This window comes from Taudactylus pleione, unplaced genomic scaffold (genome assembly GCF_031769625.1).
Source record: "Taudactylus pleione unplaced genomic scaffold, aTauple2 ptg000592l, whole genome shotgun sequence".
Classification (NCBI taxonomy): domain Eukaryota; kingdom Metazoa; phylum Chordata; class Amphibia; order Anura; family Myobatrachidae; genus Taudactylus; species Taudactylus pleione.
In genome coordinates this window covers 1,438,949-1,458,802 of record NW_028284994.1, presented here as the reverse complement: position 1 = coordinate 1,458,802, position 19,854 = coordinate 1,438,949, and the positions used below count along the sequence as shown (strand labels likewise).

The 19,854-nt window shown below is 39.2% G+C and overlaps 1 protein-coding gene across 1 annotated transcript in view; it reads right to left on the bottom strand.

Annotated features, from left to right (window-relative positions):
• The window catches only part of LOC148481194 (vomeronasal type-2 receptor 26-like), a 37,008-nt gene extending 19,998 nt beyond the window's left edge, over window positions 1-17,010 (bottom strand). Inside the window, exons 1-5 of the mRNA XM_088453813.1 lie at window positions 16,980-17,010; window positions 16,552-16,769; window positions 13,921-13,937; window positions 11,811-11,877; window positions 910-1,027 (exon numbers count right to left, since the gene is read on the bottom strand). Of these exons, the coding sequence (XP_088309939.1) occupies window positions 910-1,027; window positions 11,811-11,877; window positions 13,921-13,937; window positions 16,552-16,769; window positions 16,980-17,010 (451 nt within the window). The remainder of the gene's footprint in view (window positions 1-909; window positions 1,028-11,810; window positions 11,878-13,920; window positions 13,938-16,551; window positions 16,770-16,979) is intronic.
• Between the last annotated feature and the right edge of the window lie 2,844 nt (window positions 17,011-19,854).

The window sequence follows — 19,854 nt, the reverse complement described above, 5'->3', positions numbered from 1 at the left end:
TTACCTGTGCTGGCATCTGACCTCTAATTTAGATCCTGATTAATGAAAACAATGTATAGGATTGTATAATTTATATTAAACTGTCATTCTGTTTGCCACTGCAGTGGCAATTTGTTTCCTAGATGTGCTATATTCTTTTTTAAACTGCCATGTATAAATGCTGCTCTGTTGCAGTTTAGCCAACCAACTTGATGCAACCATTGGCCAATATGTTTGAAAACTGAATATAATATTGTGAGCTGTGAGGTGGTCAAAACTGACTGTAAATGAATGTTAGTGAGGGTAATAATATTGTAGTAATACAGTGGTAACAAAAACAGGCCCTAACTACATTACATTATCCATTTTTCAGAAAATACAGATTCAAAACCATTAAGGGTGGTTTAGGCAAATTTAACACCTTTTGAGGGTGGTTTTGGCAATATCAAAACCAAAACACGGGGCCTGTGCACATCTCTTCTTTATTTCTAATCACTTTCCTTCCAAGTTCAGACTTAGCTTTAGATATCAGAAGGCAGCTATAAAATATTTAAGCATCTCTGAGCTGGATTCATTTGCCCATGTTACAATCCATTTAGAATTCTATGGTATTTGTGATCAAAAATAGAGGGACAATAGCCTCCAATATCTTATGTGGTACCCAAATAATAAATAAGTGGAAGCTGAATTAATGCAATAAGGGAATAATAATTATGCTCCTTCTTGATATAACATGCAATAGTTACAATAATCACTATAGAACACCACACGTTTCTGTGTTTCACACTGTCTTTCTTTATGTGACTACCCATTAATATTGTCAAACAACATATTGCTAGATGCTTATAGGTAACTAAAGACTTATGTGCATATAATTCTTTGACAAACATTTGTACTTTCTATGCAACATAATAACATTTATACAGATACCATTTGATATTTCTCCCTCTGAGCACGGCACACAGTCATAGCAACAGACATGATGTCCTAGTTTTGGAGCTTTTCTGAAACCATTATGACATTCTTCAGAACATCTACCTCGCGGCTTCTATTAAAATCAAAATGTGAAATATAACTTGTTTTAATAACCTTTGATAGTTACTACCTTACATTTTTCTTATCATTTTTATAGTCAAAACTCTGGAGTATACTTAAGTATGACAGGAAAGGCTCTGCCTCACCTGCCTTACCTCACCACACATCACTGCTTCTAGGGATTTATCTTTATCTCAAAAGGTGACCAAGAAGACTAATAGAATTTTCAAAAAAATAATTGACTATTAAACAATCCTTTGCAAGAGAAAATAAGTATGAGACTTGTCACCCAGTAGCACAGCGGACCAATGATGCCATGACAGCTATGCCAGTATTAGATCTGCATTCAATATCCATAATTAATACAGTGGGTTTTGGACAGTTAATTGAGGTCCTCTGTCCCCGCTACCAAATCCCATATAGATTCCATTTTGCTAGAAAAGAAATTCCTCACATGTACATAAATGTTAATAGAAACATCATTATTGGCCTACAAAATGTTGTTGTACCCACTGGCCACTTAACAATAAATATGTGGACAAGCAGAACTGGGCAAACTAAGCATTACATTATAGTGAGAGCTTATTGTACAACAGCAGCATCTAACAAATGCCAGCTCATTGAGAGACAGGCTACTTTGTGTATCACCAGCTTCACTATAAGGAATACCAGTGTCAACCTCTTAGAAACACTCAGGAAATTCCTTGCAGAATGGCGTACCCTGCTTGGACTCTCCTCGTGAAATTTTATTTCTGACAATGTCACAAATATTGTGAGACCATTACAGTTGGGTGATTTTGAAAACATCCCATGTTTTGCTCACACAATCAATTTGCTAATGCAGAATTTTTTTAAAAATGACAGGGCTGAGAAGATGTGTCTGAGGCCCAAAAAATTTCAGGATATTTTCATAATTTAGCAGCTGCATGTAGAAGATTGCAACACCTGTAAGAACAGTTTAATTTGCCCTGCCATCAGCTGAAGCAACAGATAGCTACAAATTGGAATTACACCATTTACATACCTTAGCAGATGGAGGAGCAGCAAAAAACCATTCAAAGCTACAAAATGAGCCATGACTTAAGGATAATGGAGCTTATTCAGACCCAGTCGTTAACTCTACGAGCTCGCAACCGGGTCGATGTTGCTCCAGTGTGCATGCGCATGATGGAGCTGGCTCCGTTGTGCGCATGCACGAGACCCGGCTAACGATGGGTAATCCATCATTAGGGGTCTCGTAGCAGACAGGGCGAGCTGTCAATGTTGAGCGACAGCTCGCTCCGTTTGCTGGGCGGGCCAGGGGTGTGCCAGGCCAAATGGAGGCATTCCTGTCAGAACGCTTGCCATTTGGGGGCGGCCCCACTGACATCATCAGTTATGTCAGTGGGGAGCATCCTGCTCAAACAGAGCAGGAAGCTCCCTAGGGCTTAAGGTTGATGAGACCCTACCTTAGGGTCTCGTCGTAAGCCCCGATGGTCGCGATGGTCTTGACCATCGCAACCATCACCCTTAGCGGTCGTTAGCCTAATGACCGACGTGGAGGTGGCTGTTCAGGATGCTAGCGGCCACCCTGTTTCAGAACGACAGCTTGCATCCTATGACCGCCTCTGAATGAGGCCCAATATACCATACTCCAGCTCATTGGAGAATACTTTCTGAGTTTTGCAAGGTGATGAAACCTTTCAAATTTGTCACCTGTGAAGTTAGTTGAGACACTGTCAGCTTGAGTCAGGTCATTCCCCTAATTATAAAAAGAATTGAAGGAAGATCACACTTGAGCACCTACCTAACATAAATTCAAATAACAAAAAAAAGGTACTTAACTTATCAGAGAAAGTTTTTCTTGACTTTTTGCACACTAAAACAAATTATATCAATGTTGTAAATGTTGTATTTAGACTCACAACATATAAGGGGGGCGGACCTTTAGGAGTTGTAAGAAGGATCACTCTTTTATATGTATACCAGATGTTGTTGATCAGGCCACTTCCAGTCTTTGAAAAGGTTATTTTCATATATTTTTTATATGTTTAAAGTCATAGGTATGTGGATGTATAATATACATGTAGGTCACCAATATAGGTGTTTTTGTATTTTTAATTTTTGGCTTGTGAATGAGGTAGACTCCTCCCAGCAATAAGGCTTTAATTGATTTGGGTCTATAAGGGGGATGGTGGTTAGGTTCCCTCATTGCCTTGAAAAAGACCTATAAAGGTTGAACGCTTTGGCCAAGAGGGGGAACAGTGGAACCTTACCTGGAATTGGCTTAGGACATATCCTGACAGTCAGCTAAGACTCTCACGCTGGGGATATAGCATCTTCACAGCTTCCTACAGGCTATTATTTTACCTGATTCTAGTATGAGTCAATCCTCATCTTAGTTGGTGGATTAATGTATATATGTTATGCCCATTTTTTGTGTTTATAAAAATGGGTGAATGAGATTAAATATATATTATTGTTTCCCATTAAACTGTTTTGTTAAATTTGTAAATAAACCTTTTAATACATTCCTGCCTATAAACCTCTAAGATTCACCTGCCTAGAACCTCTAAGACAAAACCCTGCCTAAAACCACTAAACAGAACGCTAATTGCGTACGCAGTTTAACCGCAAATAAAGACAGGAGTGGAATCTGTGTTTCCAACGCACAAGTATTATTCAGGTAAAAGTACAGTCAGTTACACGCAATCTATACATACATAATTTAGGTGTAAAAAGGAAATAATACAGACCAAGTATGGTTATACATACTCTGCGCCTCCAGACCCAGAGATAGACTTCTGACTAGATATCCTCAGTTCACCCAAAATTCAGCATGAACTGGCAAACCAGTGTTTGGACACATGTATTTATTCCCCCCCAGACTGAAACAGGACAAAGGGGAAACTTCCTGCTGATCTCTTTGGAAACCAGAGGAGGAACATATGTAACGACACATTTAACAGGTTGTTTCAAATAGACTTTCCCTGCCTCTAACAGCCGGGGTCTTTCTGGTAACGCCTCCTGTAACATTCCATCAACTAAAAGATTTTGTTGCTTATAAGTTCTGCGATCCGTATCTTGAGTTTGCATGATGCGATCTCTCCACCGATAACACCGGGATTCTGTAAAAAGCGTACGCATCAGAACGAGACCAAACATACCTTGAATATCATGTATAATACCTTAGATATCAAAAACCTCTATTTCTTAGCATTTAAACTAACTTAACCAACTTGAATCATACATTTTGATGCTTATGGAACCTTATGTGCGAATATGTAGTGTGTGGGTATTCGGGGTTTGATATAAGGACACTAGTTATTAATGGGTGAGATTTAAGTGCATAATCTCTCATACACGAAGTGAACATCTAGCAGTGTGGATGGCTGAGGGTTGTAATTCTACATGCCCTCTGTCAGCAGGCCCCCACCTGCTGTGTTCAAAGGAAAACAAAACCTCTTTTGTTCTCACAGACTCTTGTGTGAAGTGCAAATGTATTATCACCTCAAACTGTGGGATTTGAAGCCATCTTGTCTAGGATTCAGGCAAATCCAATTGTGTAGATATTATATTACAATTGCCACAACTATACTTTATCTGCATCCAGGGATTCCCAATTTGTATGTAAAAATACCCATTGTCTCTTCTTATTTACTTCTACTTAGAAAGCTGGTTTTTCCCGTTGCCCTTGATAGGTTAACAAAAACATTGCCATCTGTTCTTAGCTCCTGGGTTATATCTTGAATTAATGCTGACCACACAAAATGGTGCCTTGCGATCTCATTTCCAAAATGGAGTCTTTCTCCACAGGAAAAATAACCACTTGAGATAAACTATTTGAATACATATCATTTCATTAGTTGATCCTCATTCTTTGAGTATCAGTATTGATACAAACTGGTTATATAAGACATACTGTTTCAATGGTCTACACTAGATTATTTTTTTTCTTTTATGTGTTGTGAGTCTAAATACAACATTTACAACATTGATATAATTTGAGGAAGCCTGCAAAGAGTCAAAAATAACTTTCTCTAATAAGATAAGTGACTTTTTTTGTTATTTGAATTCATGTTAGGTATGTGCTTCGGTGTGATCTTCCTTCAGTTCTTTTTATGTGTAATTCATTCAGGGAATATGATACTTCCCTATTGGAAGATTTGACCTAAGCTGCCTAGGCGCAATCATTTTAACATCTTCTCTTTGTAGTACCATTCCCCTAATTAGACTTTTGGAAAAGCAGCTCAAGAATCTAAAGGAGAAGGTGAAATTAAGTGATTCTGCTAAGTATGTCAGACTTGTATATCAAGTCCTTTATTTTCTTCACCGGGATCCAAGGGTTGTCAGCATCTTAAAATTTGATCAATACAATTTGGTGACTATTCTCATCCCCAGGTTTAAGTCATACATCATGTCTTTTTTTCAATGGACACAGATCTGAAGAGATGCAAAGAGCTGTTGGCAAGCAAATAGTCATCTGAAGCACCACATGACACAGCAATGTTTCCACCTTCAGTTTCTCCAGCAACTGAGGCTGACAGAAGAACACTCAGATTTCTGAATATGCCCACAACTGATGCAGAGTCAATGAAACAGTTTGACATCTGGTTAGGTCTAAAAAAATTGCTGAAAATTTGTGACACTTCTACCTTGACTCCATATTATACAGTCACCAGTCAAAGAATGGTTTAGGATTGTTACAATGAAAGCATCTCAATAGGCATGTCAGACAGTATGTTTGACTACTGCCACAAAATAAAAGGAAATTTGGAGGCCCTGGCAAAAACTGGCTTTGCTTTAATTAAGCTACCTACCCTCCAGTGTGTAGTCAAAAAGTGCTTTCAGCACATCCAGGAACCTTGTCAGCGATCAGCTAGGGAGGCTACTTCCACACAATGCTGATGATTTTCATCAAAATGATCTACAAATTGCATGAGATAGACCTTTACAAGCAATTACAACAAAATCCACAGAAACCTGTAATGGTTGATTCCAGCAGGTGCAAATTAATATTATGTGAAGATAATGTACACATTGATGGGGGTGAGGATGATAATGTTGATGACACCTTGCCTCTGTAGAGCTAGTTTGCACACAGAAATCATTCACTGTTGTTGAAGTGATTGGTTTGTTAAAGTGTGGAAGTTCTTTTTAATATATACAACATAAGGGTGGGTGGAAGGGCTGAAGGACAATTCCATCTTGCACCTCTTTTCTATGCATTATGTACTATTAGGGGCATTGCTTACATTTTTATAGTTTATTAAACTGCCATTCTATCTTCTGCCGCCATGTCACTGTTTCCTAGATGTGCCAAGTTGGAACTTAAACTTCCACAGTATCTGAAAACTACGGCATGCGATTGCTGAATGATCAAAATGTCGAGAAATTCTTTTGCCCACAGACAGCATTTCCTGCATGCCCCTTTGATTTAAAAAAAAAATATCTAAACCATCAATGACATCCACTTGGGTATGGACTGATATGAATGAGAAAATTCCTCTGTAAATGCCTCCCCTCCTTCCTCATAAATTTGCCTCAGAATCCAAAACCTTATGAATCAATACTTCCATACTTTTCCTGCCTTCAATTACATACATCTTCCAACTCCCTCAGGGCTCTTATCTAGTTCTGATTAATGAAAACATTCTTGGGTTCTTTCTATGAGGTCATATAGTTTATTACACTGACATCATGTCTGCCACTGCAGTGTCATTCTCTTTCTTAGATGTGCCATGTTAGAAGTTGAACTGTCATGTGTTTGTGCCTTCACTGCTGTTGCTTTGCTCAGTCAGATAGCAAGTTCAGTGCAACCTTTTGGCCTTAACAGGATGAAAACAATATAGTGAGCTGTGAGGTGGTCATAAATGACTGGAAATTACTAGAAATTAAAGGGTTATTGAGGTTAATAATACTGTATGGGACAAGAAAAAGCCACATTTTTTGATTTTAGCTGTTTTTATCATTTTATTGAAAAAAAAAAATACAGATCCAAAATCAAAACATGTGAGAGCAATTTTGGCAAAACCTAAACACAAAGTTAATAGAGATCCAAAACCAAAACACAGGGGTCGGCGCACATCTCTAATTATAACATACATATATAGATAATAAACACACATAAACGATGGGAAAAAAAAACTAGCTTTAGACAATAAAAGTGTTGTGTGCCACAGGATTGATGTGCACAGATATATAGAATACATGTTTTATTTTGCTTTTATGCTAATTTTCAAATTTAAAAACTATTAGAAAGGCAATATACAGTCAGGTCCATAAATATTGGGACATTGACAGAATTTTCATATTGTGGCCTCTATTCACCACCACAATGGCTTTCAAATGAAACGAACAAAATGTTATTTAACTGCAGACTTTCAGATTTAATTTGAGGGTAATTACATCGAAATCTGGTGAACGGTGTATGAATTACAACAGTTTCTATATGTGCCTCCCACTTTTTAAGGGGCCAAAAGTAATGGGACAAACTAAACAATCCTAAATCAAACTCACTTTTTAATACTTTGTTGCAAATCCTATGCAGGCAATTACAGCCTGAAGTCTGGAATGCATAGACATCACCAGACGCTGGGTTTCATCCCTGCTGATGCTCTGCCTGGCCACTACCTCAAATATCTTCAGTTCCTGCTTGTTCTTGGGGCATTTTTCCTTCAGTTTTGTCTTCATCAAGTGAAATGCATGCTCAATTGGATTCAGGTCAGGGGATTGACTTGGCCATTGGATAACATTCCACTTTTTAGCCTTAAAAAACTCTTTGGTTGCTTTTGCTGTATGCTTCGGGTCAATGTCCATCTGCACTGTGAAGCGCCGTGCAATGAGTTCTGAAGCATTTGATTGAATATGAGCATATAATATTGCCCAAAACACTTCAGAATTAATTCTGCTGCTATTGTCAGCAGTCACATCATCAATAAATACAAGGGAACCAGTTCCATTGGCAGCCATACATGCCCACGCCATGACACTACCACCACCATGCTTCACTGATGAGGTGGTATGTTTTGGATCATGAGCAGTTCCTTTCCTTCTCTTCTCTTCCCATCACTCTGTTACAAGTTGATCTTTGTCTCATCTGTCCATAGGATGTTGTTCCAGAACTGTAATGGCTTTTTTAGATGTTGTTTGGCAAACTCTAATCTGGTCTTCCTGTTTTTGTTGTTCACCATTGTTTTGCATCTTGTGGTGAACTCTCTATATTCACTCTTGTGAAGTCTTCTCTTGATTGTTGACTTTGACACATATAATCTCCTTCCTGGAAAGTGGTCTTGATTTGGCCAACTGTTGTGAAGGGGTTTTTCTTCACCAGGGAAATAATTCTTTTGTCATCCACCACAGTTGTTTTCTGTGGTCTTCCGGGTCCTTTGGTGTTGCTGAGCTCTCCGTTGCGTTCTTTCTTTTTAAGAATGTTCCAAACAGTTGATTTGGCCACACCTAATGTTTTTGCTATCTCTCTGATGGGTTTGTTTTGATTTTTCAGCCTAATGATGGCTTGCTTCACTGATAGTGACAGCTCTTTGGATCTCATATTGAGAGTTGACAGCAACTGATTCCAAATGCAAATGTCACACCTAGAATCAAAACCAGACCTTTTACCTGCTTAATTGATAATGAAATAATGAGGGAATAGCCCACACCTGTCCATGAAATAACTTTTGAGTTGATAGTCCCATTACTTTTGGCCCCTTAAAAAGTGGGAGGCACATATTGAAACTGTTGTAATTCCAACACCGTTCACCTGATTTGGATGTAATTACCCTCAAATTAAATCTGAAAGTCTGCAGTTAAAGCACATCTTGTTTGTTTCATTTCAAAACCATTGTGGTGGTGAATAGAGGCCAAAATCTGAAAATTCTTTCAATGTCCCAATATTTATGGACCTGACTGTATATCTATATCATGTGACATGCTTGGTGAAATGACCAAAGAAATTGGGCATTTATATGCAGATGGGTAAATCAAACTGTCTGATGAAATAATTAAACTCATGTGTTCAATATAGATAAGTGTTTCTGTTTTCCTTGAAACCAAACACACCTGTATTTAGAGGATCTTGGGGGTATTACTAAAGGTCAATTTTTATTGATTTTAATCTATTTACAATCGATCAAAATCAATCAACATCGATGTTTTGTTTCTGGGGCTAAATCACACTGGCAGCAGGTTCTCATATAAAGTCCTCTCAATATTCTGAATAATTTGAGGACAGTAAAATGAAGTTGATTCCAAATGTGCAACCAGTTTATCTGCACATTACTTGTGTCTCCGAGTTCCCTCTATGAAATTTGTTCCGTGTAACATTGGACACTTCAGCATATCTAAAGCCATCAATCCAGTCTCTTTCAAACTGCATCTACCATCTTATCTTTGGGTACCTGGCTCAGGGCCTTTCAGGTTGGATTGCATGGCTGTGTTTGCATTCTGTGCATGCTTATACATCGCAGTGCATGGATATATCTAAAATTTAAAGTTCCCTGAGTGATCCTGGTGGGATCTAATGCTACCTAGATTTGGAAGCCAGTTGTTTCACTAATCAACTGTGTGGATGTATGTTCTTCACCAGGTATCATATTTCTTTTGTCACAATGTTCATACTGCATGTGTATATATGGAGGTGGTGTGGTTCTATGGATACCAATAATTTCATCATGTGTAAGTGTCATAACCTCTGGGATCAATTTACCAATAAAACATAAACCTTCAGAACTCGGAGAGAGCCACTTGTATGCTTTCCTTCCACATACAAAATACTCATCATCTGGGAGTAAGTAAGGAACAGAATACATCATTATCATTAAACACATTTTTGTAACAAAGAATCCTGCCCATTTTTCCCTTATTTGCCTGGTATACATTTCTGGTTGTATAATATCTGCACAGTACCCTAATGATACTCTACTAACCATTTCTTTGTCATAACTACGTATGTACCTATACCGGAAGTATCTCCTACTTGCAATAATTCTACTTACAAGTTCAGAATCAAAAGGCTCATTATCAGCTCTGTGTGAATAAGTCATTGTCTGATTGTTCCAGATCACCTCCCAATTTCCTGGTTTTCTGACATTTGTGATATTCAAGCATAACAGGGATCTATCTACTTGGTACTGGTGGAGCCTAAAATTAGGGGGTCTAGACATATTAAATTTCTTGTCCACTGGTCTTCCCCCATGTAATTCAAGGACCTCAGAGAAGTTTATTGGGAATGGAACTAATCCTACATTATGTTGTCCCTGAGGCACATGAGTGCATACCCAACATTAAGTCTGGTTTAAGACCTTACCCACTAAGGAAAGGTCATCCTCTAAAGGATACCCACCCAAATACAGATTACACTTGGACTGGCATCGTTGGATGCACTTCTCATCAACTAGGGATCCACAGAACTCACAAACACAGTGTTCCTCAGACAATAACCCCTCAAACTGTCTCCAAGTTTCTTGGATAACAGATCTCTTAACAATTCTTGTAGTGAATTTGGTCATATGCCACCCTGATTGTTTTATCGCTCCTTCTCCCAACCCCACTCCATCACCATCACTATCACTATCTTCCTCCCTCTCCATCATCTGTCCTCCATCATATACACAGGAAATCCTGAAACAAATAAGGATGAGGGGAACCCAGGAAGAAAGTGAAGGCATAGAAACAGCCCACCACTCCATTTCTGGGATAGTGGTCTTCACATGCCTCTGGTTCAGGTGATTTACACTGCAGTCTCTAGCTCTCCTGGAGCAAACTCACAATTGACAGGTCCACATTATCTGTCTCAACTCCGCCGTATCTCCTTTGGGTGGTTGAACTTCCTGCAGTGAGTGGAATGGACCCAGGTATCTCTCTCTGCTACTTTCAACAATGTTGTACTTGTCATCAACACCTAATACGGACCTTCCCACCGATCTGTCAAACAACCTGAGCATAAAAAATTTCTGATCATAACATATTCTCCAGGTTCAACATCATGACAGTTTGTTTCTGGCATATCAGGTAACAACATTTTTAATTTCTGTTGCTGTTTCAGCTGTCTACTCATTTTTATAAGATATTTCACAGTAACCTCATTATTACTCTTCAAATCATCCTGTGGACTTATAATCAAATGAGGTTGCCTCCCAAACAGTATCTCACAGGGGGACAGATTAAGAGAAGGTCTAGGAGTGGTTATAATGCTACGGAGGATGAGCGGTAAGGCTTCTGGCAATCCTAATCCAGTTTCAGACATGATCTTACTCAGTTTGTTCTTAATAGTAAAGTTTACCCTCTGCACCTTGGCACTGGTTTGTGGTTGGTAGGGGGTGTGAAGTCTACTATTGATACCCATAAGCTTACACATATTCTGGAAGATGTCACCAGTGAAATGAGTACCCCTATCACTTTCTATGATTCTAGGGATACCGTATCTGCATACAAATTCCGGAACAATATTTTTAGCAGTAAAAACAGCAATATTAGTGGCAGCTGGATATGCCTCTACCCAGTTGGAAAATACATCAGTACAAACTAATAAATACTTGAGATTCCTGCAAGGTGGTAATTGAATTAAATCAATTGTATTACCTGAAAAGGACCATCTATTGGAGGGATATGGGATGGCTCAGTAGGGATTGTCTTCCCAACATTTTTCCTCAAGCAAGTCAAACAGGACATTGCTCTCTTTCCAGCTTGAGAAGAAAAGCCTGATGCACACCAATATGCTCTGACCAACTTGCACATACCTTCTTTTCCCAGGTGAGTCAGACCATGCACTGCCTCAGCCAAGCTTGGGTAATATGCTTTGGGAGCAACAGGCCAACCTTGTCCATCTCTCCAGAGTCCAGAGGACTCCTGAACACACCCCTTCGATCTCCAGATTGCCTTTTCCTGTAGGGAACACAAATTTTGAATTTTGATTAATTTATGCATGTCTATTGTTTGGAAGACCATCATTTTATCAGTTGTTAAGTTTATGTGTAACCCTGCTGCCTATTGGCAGGTTCATCTGCTCTATTATTGCCCAACAACACCGGGTCTTCTTTGCATGTGTGGGCTTTACATTTAATGACAGCTACTGCCTTTGGTAGTTGGATCGCTGTCAGAAGTCCTTTTATGTGATGTGTGTCTGTGACTGGTGTACCTGCTGCTGTCATAAAATTTCTAAGATGCCAAAGAGCCCCAAAATCATGCACTACCCTGAAGGTAGAGAGTAGATATTAGCGGATTTACCTTCTGCCAGTTCACATGCTCTCCTTAATGCCACCTGTGCTAAGTGAGGTGGACAAAGTGGTTCAGCTTCTACAACATCCTCATAATTTACAACAGCATAACCTGTGCATAATTCTACTGTGTCAGTTTTGTCCATGACAACTCCCATCCATGTAAAATGTCAAATCTACATTGTGTAATGGTGTATCATGTATATCTGGTCTTGCAGTAATGGTCTGATTCATATATTCCATACCATCATGTGTGTCAGTATACCTGCAAAACTCACCTTCAACCAGAGACTCACCTCTCTCCACCCTTTGTGCATCCTGATGTGCATATGGTAAGTACGTTGATGGTTTAACATATTGCACCATTTAATGGTGATATTTGCAGGTGCCATTAGAGCTAGTTCCCATTTCGTGAAGCTAGCTGAAGAGACAATTCTGGTTTGGTCAAAATTCAACAAAGCAGATACTGAATGCAGTGTATAGATAATTGTATCATGCCCTAATACTACATCCTCACTTTTATTTACCAGAAGAGCAGTTGCTGCTACACTTCTTAAACATGTTGGGAGTGATCTTGCCAAAGTGTCCAATTGTGCACTGTAGTATGCTACAGGTCTACTAGTGTCACCATGTTTTTGTGTGAGGACATCTGCTGTGCAGCCATCAGCTTCCGTACAATATAACTCAAAGGGTTTTTCATAATCTGGTATTCCCAAAGCAGGTGCTCTTGTCAGACTATCCTTAAGGTTAAGAAAAGTCTGCTCTGTCTCCTCAGTGTGTGTGACACAGTCGGGTTTAGAGGATGACACCAATTCCTGCAATGGTAATGCCCAAATAGAAAAATCTGGGATAGAAGTTCTGCAGTATCCACACATGCCCAAGAAGGTACAGATTTGCTGTTGGTTTTACGGCAGTGTCATGGTCTGTATGGCCTGTATTCTGTCAGTGGTCAGGTGTCTTAGCCCCTGGGATAGACAGTGTCCCAAGTATTTAACCTTAGTCTGGCATGGCTGTTATTTGTCCTTTGCAACATTGTGCCCTGTTTGTGAGAGATGAAGCAACAACGTTTCAGTATCATTTAAACATGACATAAATGAATCAGAGCACAACAACAAATCATCTACATATTGAATTAAGACATACCCTTTGCTTGGTTGAAAAGATTGCAAACAGTTGTGTAAGGCCTGAGAGAAAACACTGGGGCTATCTATGAAACCCTGGGGCAATCATGTCCATGTATATTGTACCCCTCTATAAGAAAATGCAAATAGATATTGACAGTCAGGATGAAGAGGGACAAAGAAATATGCAGAAAATAGATCAATGACAGTGAAGTGGGTTGCAGATGGTGGAATCTGCATGAGGATGACAGCGGGATTGGGCACTATGGGGAATTGGCTTTCCACAACTTTGTTAACACCCCTAGGATCCTGTACTAGTCTATAGCCCCTCCCCCCAGCCTTCTTCACTGGAAAAATGGGACTATTGGCTGGACTAGCTGTACTAATTATAATCACCTGTTGCAGCAACCTTTCAATATTGAGATAAATCCCAAGCTCCACCTCTGGCTTTAATTGGTACTGAGGGATTTTCGGAGCCTGTCTACCACTCTTTAAATTTAACATTACAGGTGATACATTTGCCATCAATCCAGTGTCCTGTCCATCTTTAGTCCAGAGGAACCTGGCATTTGTAATAACATTTATTTTACCTGGGATGGATTTTGTTCTAGAACAACAGAGTGCAACATTAACCTTTTGAGGTGTATCCAATATATCCTGTACCTCATGCGCAACCTATTCTGGTATATCTAGGTATATACCATCAGGGGTACAGTATATAACACATCCCATTTTACACAGCAAATCCCTTCCCAGCAGGTTAGTAGAAGCCACTGCCAGGAGAAAGGAATGCTTGATTTGCAGTGGCCCAATAGTAACTTCTGCAGATCTGGTTAGAGAGTAATGCTATACCCTCCCCGTTACTCCCATTGCTGTTATGGTTTTGTTAGTAACCTGTAAATTAAATGGAGAATTTATCACTGATCTGGTCACCCCTGTATCTACAAGAATAGTGTGTTTAATACCAGATATATCAACTGTCATTGTATGTTCTTCCCTAGTATTCTCAGTTAACCTGACTGGCTGTAGACTTCGGGTATGACTTGAACCCTAGCACTGACTATCACTCTCCAGTAAAGCATTTGCTGTCACTATATGAGCAGGTAACTGTTGGAACTGTCCTGAGTTTTGTGAGTGCCCTCTCTGTGTGTATCTGGGGTTTTCTCTTTGAGGTGGCCCCTGATTCTTCGATTTACAGTCCCTCTTTACATGTCCTACTTTATTACAATTATAACACCTTACTGTATAATTCCACTGCTGATATGTGTTGTAAGACTGTGGCTGTGTAAGTGATCCCTCTAGAGCCTGAAAACTCACTGCTATTAACTTTTCACTCAGTGTCTCTTTCTTCCTACTAATGTTCTTGTCATGTTCTATGGCTGACTCTCTAAGTGCATCTACAGTTATCCCTCTCCAGTTAGGTAGAGAGGTTTGCACTCAGGTTTTTAGATTGTGCCTGAGACCATGCATTAGTGCGTTACAGCTACTTCCCTGTATTGTACATTATCCTTTATATCTGCTATCGCACCATACCGGGTTATTGCTAGCAGCGCTCAGGCAAAATAATCTGATGCCAATTCACTATCCTTTTGTTTAATAGTGAAAGTTTAGCTCCAGTTCACTACCACTGGAAAGCAAATGGCCAACTGTGTTATTATACACTTTATATTCACTTGATTATCCTCATCAGTTAAGGGTTCATCCTCCTCTAATACACAATCTTTAATAAACTTTTGCACATCAGTATTGAAAGGAACACAGGCCCTTAACACCCCACTCGCCAATCCTTTTTGGTTGGTTCATGAGCATTAACTAAATTTCTGACATTTGGCTAACTCTTTCCTAGGGTCTTTGAGGTCTGACATAATTGAATGTAATTCTGCTCTATTCTGTGTACAATGCATTTCTACAATGGTTGTTCAAAAAGTAATGCCTAAATGTTCATAACTCTGAAATAGTATGCAATATTTATTTGAAACTTTGTCAATTTGTAGTTTAATATGTCTGCTAGCTATATAGGTATTTTTGTTAGGGTAGTATAATAAATACCATGGAATCCAAGATGAAACAAAGAGCCATCATTGAATTTCTGGAAAAAGAAGGCTGCAGTGCTACAGAAATCCACAGAAGACTGAAAAAAGTGTATGGTGATCATACATTTGACTATAGCAATGTCAGAAGATGGATGAAGCATTTTTAATAAGGAGAATCGTCCATGTGCGACAAACCTTGCGGTGGCAGACCATCTACTGCAGTGACAGCAGAGAACCAAAACAAAGTCGATGCCATGATTCAGAAAGACCATTTTGTGACCATCAGCGATGTCAGTGGTGAACTTGAATGTAGCCATGGCACTGTAAAAATACTAATCAATGATTTGGGATATCACAAAGTGTGTGCAAACTGGGTTCCAAAGCAATTAACCAGGGATCATAAGGCCCCGAGAATGTAGAAGTGTGCAATGACCTTTTGACCAACTTTGAAGCCAACCCTGAGACTTTTTGGAAAATGTCATTACAGGAGATGAGACCCGGGTATTCTTTTATTACCCAGAAACAAAGGCCCAATAAAAGCAATGGAAACACCCAAGTTCACATAGGCCAAAAAAGTTTAAATAACAGCGATCCATAAACAAAAGTCATGACCATATTCTTCTGGGATTTATTCTCATCAATTACATGGAACCAAACCAATCAATCAACAGTGATCGATACATTATTATACTTAAGAAGCTGAAAGAAGCCATCTGCAAAAAGAGGTCAACAATAAAAAGAGGTCAACAATTCCACTATCAAATGTCTTCTTGCACCACGACAATGCCAGATCTCACACTTCGATGGCAACATCTGTGGCCATTGCCAAGATGGGGTGGGCAATAATGCCACATCCACCATACAGTTCTGATTTGGCCCCTTCTGACTTTCATCTGTTTGGCCCTCTCAAATACTGTCTCCGGGGCGCAACATTTTAAAGACATAGAGGTTGTTAAAAACTCCATACGTTCCAGGGTCAAACACCAACCACTGGAATTTTTCCAAAGTGGATTCACAGCTTGGGTTGAGAGGTGAAGAAAATGTTTGAGGGCAGATGGGAAAATTTTTGAGTAGAGTCATTCTGTTATAAAGACTTCAAAGTATTTTACTGCAAATTTTCAAATCTGTATCTATAATAAAATTTGAGTTGTGAGCATTTAGGCATTATTTTTTGAACAACCCTCGTACATTCCTGATAGGAACTACACCTTCTTTGTCTGGTTTCTCATTGGGAACTGCTATAGTATGGACAGGATGCATATTTACCACATCACTATGTTCAGGATCAAATACCGGACTTCCTGTTTCAGTACTAGAGGCATTCCCTCTCCTACTATGCTCTCCACTACTCTCACCAATTTCAGCTGCTGGTTGGTTCACTGCCTTTCCTTGTCTCTGTGGAACATCTAACAAATTAACAGCTTGGGCAATGGCTGAAATTACAATAGGTTCATCATCTTCTACAATTACATTTTCCTGTAGGTGACTTAAAACAGGGTATAGGTTACTTGTTACAATTTTTTTATTATATTTAGTATCAGCTGTACTTTCACCTGTGGCCACATAAGGCAGAGGAGGTGCGCTTGCGCTATCTTATTTGTGCAAAGTGACGCTACCTTGCAGCATGGGTACGCTACTGGGCGGCATCTTGCTTTGCGACATGAGTATGCTGTTTTCCGGTGTGCTACTATGCCATGTGTGTGCGCAACTTTGCGACATAATCATGCTATTTTACGGCATGTACACGCTGCCTAGCGGTGTGAGTATGCTGCTTTGCGATGCACATAAACCACCATGTAACGTGTTCCCCTCGTGCTGCCACAACTTTAAACAATCATTGTACTTTACTCTTTTTTCAGAGATTTGACTAAACATGCCTGACATTATTCAATACTTCTAAATCGAAACTGCCAACTTTGGGAAAGGGTTTCACACATCCCTTGCTCATCTTGATCCATATTTTCCAGTATGCCCAGAGACACCAGCTCATCAATGGACTTTGCGATTAAAAGTGGAAGTCAACCGAGAAACACCCTCCGGTTTCTCACCCAGCTATACCTGCTATGTATAACTGCTCCAGCTTGCCCTATCCACCTCTTGGATACCTTAGCCGGCCCTATCTATTTTCAACTGTTCAAAAAGTAAAAACCTTCTTTCCAGTTCTCTTTTTCATTTTCCTTATCACATCACAAGCATACATTTCACATTCATATATCTTTGTTTTCTGCGCAGAAAAATGCTTTCCCTATCGGCAATACCTATTCAGAGGATTTAACAAGTGATACAAGACTATCTATAACAATGATTGTTTAAACATATGGCAGTAATACAGGGAAGATGCATATTCTATTTGCGAATCGCCTATTGCAGTGCAAAAGTGACAATAAAAGAAACAGACTTTTCTCTCTTGTTCCTATGCCCTAGTCAGCTCTCCTTAGATCTCCCAAAAATGGATATTCGATTTCACAACACTGAGTACAAAACAGGCTTAAAACACATTGCTTTCTTACCCGTGTATGACGCATCCACCCTTTGTTGAGGAATCTAAATCCGGTTGCTTTGAGTAATTTCTGGTAGCGTAACCTCAAGGCCGAGCCCCCATCTATTGATTCCTAATAGTCGCAAGTCACTATTTAGCTCTGCAAGTCGCTTCAAAAAGAATTGCTTTCCAGTCCAATCGTGTGGTTCCAAAGCACAAGAAGTTATTTATGTAAAAAGGGGAGCACTCGATTAAAGATTTAACAATTAGAGTAAAAAGCAATCAATAATAGTACAAGCTGATACATACGCATGCACACTGGTCCCAGTATACAGTCATCAGTCCAGAAGCCTGAGGTCATCCAAGAGAATGGCTGAGCACTGGGGTCGGGGCAATGCTTATATACCTTACAGATTTCAACATTAACAAAGGAACTAGTTGACAGGTTTCCATTGGTTCTTGCTTCTGGATAATCTGGTCATTGGTCAATTCATACGGTGTCATCAGGGGCAAGGCTCAGTCCTCAAACGGTCACATTGAGTAGTTTCCTGCTGAACAATTTTTTAAAACTAGCGACACACTGCATATAGATAATAACATTCTATGCAATAACTCCCTATCATCCATAACTAGCGGACGCAAGATGCGACTCCTTTGCTGATAGGAACAGAAGTCTGCAAATAAACAGGGATTTAGTATGATACCAAACATGACATGTCCACTATGGTCTAAACCTTAGATCTCATTTAAGTACATATTACATCATAATTATTAGTTAAAATACCTTTAATAACTCTCTTTATTAACTATCAAGAATGGGAACCATTATATACATTTGCATTTGCATATGTGCTTCTGTGCATTGGAATAGGAAATGTTCATATGTATGTATGTGAATATGCATGTGAGCGTCTATGTGTATGCATGTGGATACACATACGGGCGTCTATGTGTATGCATATATGTTTATGTGTGTATGTTATGTGAATCAGTGTATGTGTGTGATGGTTTGGAATTTGTACGCATCGGATTGTGCCGACGCAGATTAGCATCTGATTCACTCGACATCAGACTATAGACATCAAGATCATAATAGATAATAATTGCAAGCGATCGTATCCAATTATTTGACTTCAACAGGGGGCAGTGCAAATCTTTAGTACTACTGTGGGTGTTTAAATCTGCAAAATATCACCCTTAAATTAAAGCCTTTTTATTGCAGATTTATTGTACTATTCAAATGTCATTAGCATCTCAAAAAGGAACCCTCAATTACACATTCATAATACTGATGGTGGCATCTACTGCAGTTGACTATAATATTTAACACATGAGGGGTACAAAGGGGTTGTTCCTTAGTTGGAAGCAAAACAAAAAAGGAGTATCTTTGCACCAGGGAAATCCATGATCCAACACAAGGATTGGACATTTATTTTCTGCATGCAGGTATTGCAGGATAATCACTGGCTGCATGTACGGTATTCCTCAAATGATGGACAGCTTTATTTTTACCCTGCAAGTGCTCCCCACCTGAATCTAAATCTTTATGTACATTTTACATTTGCCTATTTTGCAGTGCAAGATGGTTTTGCCATGGTGCAAATGTACTTAAAACTCAGGATCAGCCCTGGTATGTGTGTCTGAGCTTTGGTTATACAGGTAACATAATGGGAGATAAATCATTTATGGATGGTTCAGATTCAGGCAAATCTGACACAACTGAGTTTTCATGAACTGTGTTGAATCAAGTCAGGACCTGATTCCTCCTGCTAAAATCAGCCCTAGAAATGAAGCAAAGTGTAATGTAATGTGAATACAGATGTTTTCACACCCTTTTTACATTAGTTTGGTATCACTTAAATGTATTAAAGAGCTTTTAGAGCTTTTATTCAAAAAAACTATTCCAAACCCTTAAATTCGCATTCCTATACTGAGCTGATTGCATTTCCTATATTTGTAATGGGAAAAGTGATCTGCTCAATTTACTAAAATAAAATTATAATAAAATAACT